The sequence below is a fragment of the Erpetoichthys calabaricus genome, chromosome 13 (genome assembly GCF_900747795.2).
Source record: "Erpetoichthys calabaricus chromosome 13, fErpCal1.3, whole genome shotgun sequence".
In the NCBI taxonomy this organism is placed as follows: Eukaryota; Metazoa; Chordata; class Cladistia; order Polypteriformes; family Polypteridae; genus Erpetoichthys; species Erpetoichthys calabaricus.
Window position 1 is genome coordinate 11,400,608 of NC_041406.2, and position 5,104 is coordinate 11,405,711.

The window sequence follows — 5,104 nt, forward strand, 5'->3', positions numbered from 1 at the left end:
TGTTGGGACACTTCGAAGGTGACCCCTGTATAATTTGATGGAAAAAAATAAATAACAGATAGCAAATATTGATACAGACAATCAATACAATTGTCTCTACAGACTGGAGTCAAACAACAGAAATCTACAGACTCAAAATGGTGGCAGAACCCCTTAAGAAGAAGCCAGACCAGAAAGGGGCAGAGCCAGGAAATGACATTATTGAGCCTGTCAGTCATCTTATCTGCAGGGGAGAAAAGAGGAGAAGCATTAGGCAACAGCGCCATCCCTCGGCTCGGGGTGGAATTACCGTTAAATAAGCTTTGAAGTTGTCTCCCAAGTGGATATTTATGACCCTCTGATGGTGTTAGGAGATCCACGATGATTTAAAGTGTGTGCGTCAGATTTCTGTTTTGCTTTTTGCTTTTTTTGTATGTTGTATAATCCTCTACCACAGAATAATAACAATTGTAGAAATCATTGAAAGTTTCAATGCCGCCATGACCTATGTCTCCGTTACATGAAGGTATGAAAATTTTTTCACCATGACTGTAAATGTGCTCAGGCGTGTGGTGTGTGAATTTACACCAGAAATCTGATGAATTTTTTTTCCTTTTATCAACAGGAATCCAGTAATGGAAACTTCAACATTTTATTTTTATGACATTAACTCCACATTTCCTTGGGATGAGGATGACAATAATCCATGTGTGAAGGATAAGATTGCATCGAAATTCCTGTCAGTGTTGTACTCAATGCTGTTCGTCATTGGACTTGTAGGAAACGGCTTGGTGTTGTACTTCGTGACGCAATGCATGAGGCTGAAGAGCATGACCGATGTGTTTTTCCTGAACCTGGTCATTTCAGATTTGCTCCTCATCACTTCACTGCCGTTTCTGGCCTATTACGCCGCTGATCAGTGGATTTTTGGAGACGCCATGTGCAAAATAATTATGGGATCATACCACGTGGGCTTCTACAGAGGGATCTTCTTTGTCACCCTGATGAGCATCGACAGATACCTCACAGTAGCGCACACGGTGTACGCCATTCAAGAGAGGCTTGTGTGTTATGGCACCATTCTAAGCTCTGTAGTTTGGGTGATTTCGGTTGCAGTTTCTTTTCCTGAAATTTCTTACAATTCGGTCATCTATGACAACATCACCACTTGCAGACCCCAGTATTCACGTTCACAAAGGAAATCCTTAAAAATTTCCAGTATATTTAAGATGAACATGTTAGGGTTTTTGATTCCCTTTGCAATTACACGTATTTGCTCCTTCATGATATTCGAACGGCTTCTACGGTGCCATTCCGTAAAGCGGGAATCCATCAAGCTCGTTTTCTTTATCGTGGGGGCCTTTTTCATTTTCTGGGCCCCATATAATATCGCTTCATTTTTGGATGCCCTGCAAGCATTCGGAATATTCAGTGACTGCAAGTCGAATATAAATATCGACCTGACGCTTCAGGTGACGGAGGTCATCGCCCATATCCACAGCTGTTTGAACCCTTACTTTTACATATTTGTGGGGGGAAAATTCAAAAAGCACTCCATCAGAATGCATAGTGCCCCTCTTGAAGTGCAGCCTGCTGAAGCCGCATCTGCCGTCAACCGTCAGTTCGTTCCTCTCTCAGTCTACTAGTGTTGGAGAAAACAGTGTGGCTTTGTGAATACGTTTATTTGAGACTAATAGAAATCCTTGGAGTATTTTAACATTTTTATATATTGTTTTTATTTGTATCACCCATGTAAATCACACTTTTATGAACACCGGTAATCTCACATGTTTGTAGGTGCCATCTATGGAAGTGGGGAAAAGGGAGCAATACTGTAATGGTGAATGAAAATCAAAAGTCCACACCAGCCACATTTGAGTCTGTACATCGCTACCAATGACTGCTGGTAAAAGAGACTCGGTTTTGATTTTTGGTTTGACTGTTTGAGATCAAATCCAAAATGACTACATACCGGCGGCATCCATCCTGAATCTGCAGAATTAATAAAAAGTCATTCATCAGACAGATGCAATCGTATAGACAACAATAAACACCACCTACTTGCCACCTTATGACTTCCAATGGTTGGCAGTGCCCGATGTTAGCAAATGAGAAGAGTTTAACTTCAGGCCATGCCCACTGCCATCACTTACAATACGCCTGCTGGCACAACTGGTGATGTCAGTCACAACATACATGTCACGTCATGTCATTTAATAACTTCCTTAATGCAGAAAAGGGTTGTGGAGGGTGGGGTGGGGGGATTTGCTGGAGCCCATCCCAGCTACTAGCATAGGGCACAAGGCAGGAATAAACCCAGGACAGAGCGCCAGTCCATCACAGCAGCATGATCATTATCATAAATCAAATGAACTGTTCTCGATTTAATGATCAGAAATTAAAAGATCAACAGGACGGAGTTGCGGATTCTCTCCAATAACCCTTAGACAGACAGACTGATGGGGGAACCCTTATCTTAACCGTAATGAGATAATTGCACGTTTTCAGTGTGTTCAGTATAAGGATGTTTCTAGATAGCGTCACACAAGGTACACCTTAGAGTGCGTGTGTCAAGAAAGATTTAAGTCAGGCATAGTGCCAGTATTGGGCCCGCGTAGGCCTGTGCCCACCAGTTTTTCTAATTGTTTTATAGCGTACATATACATCTACCTTGATTAGTTAATTATAAACCTGCTCGGCAAAATTGGCAGAGTTACATTATCATTTTAAACAGTTAATCGAACTCTTAAAAAGTACAGTGGAACCTCGGTTTGCGAGCGTAATTCGTTCCGGATTCGTGCTTGTAATCCAAAGCACTCGTATATCAAAGCCAATGTCTCCATAAGAAATAATGGAAACTCAGATGATTTGTCCCACAACCCCAAAACTATTAATATAAAAATGATTAATACAAAATATAAAGTAAAAATACATCAAACAAATTAACCTGCACTTTACCTTTGAAAACAATGATGGCTGGTGTGCAGGAAACGAGAGAGAGGAGAGGAAGAGGAAGAGGAGGAGGGTTATTGTGCAGGTCGACTTTCTCTCTTAACTAACGGAATCCCTGCTCTCTGTTGGCTCACTGGAATCTTCTTCATTTTTTGCGACTTTAACCAGGAGCCTCTCCAATGACAGTCGCTTTTGCCTGAAGAGTTGCTACATTTGGACACAAAATAAATAAAAATGCTTTACGCACTGCAAGGTTTCTAAACTCTTTTGGGATTCCACCCCAACGGGACGACACGCGGAAGAGCGTCCCGAAGCAACCGCAGGCTCCCAGCGCTTTAGCAGTTCACTGTAAAAGCGAATCCGAGAAGATCACGGACATTCTATAAGCTTCTGCCATTGATGGGTGATACAAGGAACATTATAAATACACAGGATTACTTGGCCACTAACCTGGTCAGGACCCTGTCTGACTGCTGTGTCTGTGTATAGGAGAGCGGCAGTACCCGCTACAATAAATAACCACGCTGTTCCTGTTTCACGCTGAATAAAGCTGGTGTTGCTAAAGTACTGAGACTCAGCCTCGTGTTTTAGGGTGCAAGACAGGGACTCGCACGTTACAGCACACACACACACACGTGTTCACAAAGCTATAGTAAACAGTATACGCTCGTATGGATGTTGACTATATGAGTGAGGCACGCCAACTGAGACTGAGAATGGGAGATGATTACCCACAATCCCACAGCGAGAGAGAGAGAACCACCATCGGCTCAGTTGTGATCACGTGATACATGGCAGACAAAGCGTGTACGTACTACTCGTATTGCAAGACCTCGCTTGTTTATCAAGTTAAAATTTTTTTAAATTTTAGCTCATCTTGCAAAAACACTCGCAGACCAAGTTACCTGCAATCCAAGGTTTTACTGTATTTATATAAGTGTATAAATGGATGGATGGATGGGTGCCAAAGTGCCACAGGATTAGGAATTGGCAATACTGAATTGGCCCTGGTGTGTGTGAGTGAGTGAGTGTGTGAGTGAGTGAGTGTGTGTGTGTGTTTGCTCTGTGACAGAGTGGTACCCTGTCCAGGGTTTGTTCCAACCTTGTGCCCTATGCTAGCTGGGATGGGCTCTAGTGCCCCCCTCGACCCTGCTCAGCCCTGTTCGGTCAAGACGGTCCAAGGTGTGTGAAACATAAAGATTTATAAAGAGGCCGTTCTGCTGTTTGTACATTTCTATGAACGATGACTTCAGTGCTTTTCTTTGAAAGAATTGTAATTTCCTTCTTTTCATCTTCCTCATCTGAAGGTTTCATTTTTTATTTTGCTTTCTGCAACTAAACTATAAATCAGTGATTATGAAACAGCAGCACCCTTGTGTGCATCCCAAAATGAATGAATGGAGCCAAATTGTATTTGGGTAAACATTGAATATTCTGTGGGCGGCACGGTGGCGCAGTGGGTAGCGCTGCTGCCTCGCAGTTAAGTTTGCCTCCTGGGTCCTCCCTGCGTGGAGTCTGAATGTTCTCCCCGTGTCTGTGTGGGTTTCCTCCCACAGTCCAAAGACATGTAGGTCAGGTGCATTAGCAATCCTAAATTGTCCCTGGTGTGCGTGTGTGCCCTGCGGTGGGCTGGCACCCTGCCCAGAGTTTGTTTCCTGCCTTGTGCCCTGTGTTGGCTGGGATTGGCTCCAGCAGACCCCCATGACCCTGTAGTTAGGATATAGCGGGTTGGATAATGGATGGATGGATATTCTGTTGCTTATACAGTGAGTATAAATTTAGGTTTATTTTAATTAGTGCAATATAATGGCTTGGAATGTATTCTTAACTTTTAAACATTGTTTTTTTCATATTCTATTAATAAATAAATACGTATCTGAAACAATGCATCTTGTTTTTGCTTGAATATCTGACATCACTTTATTAAGTTGTAACAGCTGACCCACTCATCCGGAACGGCAGCTACACCACCAAGACCTGTGGCCTGGCAAACTGAGGGAACGTTAGACAAGACAAGCTGTGCATCTTCTAAATCACTTCTCCAGTTCGACGATCAAACAGGCAAAATGCCAAACAGTATGTGAAATAATAAAGTGAATATACAGTTAGGTCCATAAATATTTGGACAGAGACAACTGTTTTTCTAATTTTGGTTCTGTACATTACCACAATG

At 42.6% G+C, this 5,104-nt stretch overlaps 1 protein-coding gene across 1 annotated transcript; it reads left to right on the forward strand.

The window, feature by feature from the left end:
* The first annotated feature begins 614 nt into the window (after positions 1–614).
* On the forward strand, positions 615–1,949 carry LOC127530111 (C-C chemokine receptor type 4-like). The gene has a single exon (XM_051936127.1). It carries the CDS (start codon positions 615–617, stop codon positions 1,623–1,625), a length of 1,011 nt encoding a protein of 336 aa, XP_051792087.1. The 3' UTR covers positions 1,626–1,949.
* Positions 1,950–5,104: the final 3,155 nt, after the last annotated feature.

Excerpts from the sequence above, each read along its gene's own strand:
- LOC127530111 (XM_051936127.1), top strand. The coding sequence starts at position 615 with ATGGAAACTTCAACATTTTATTTTTATGACATTAACTCCACATTTCCT.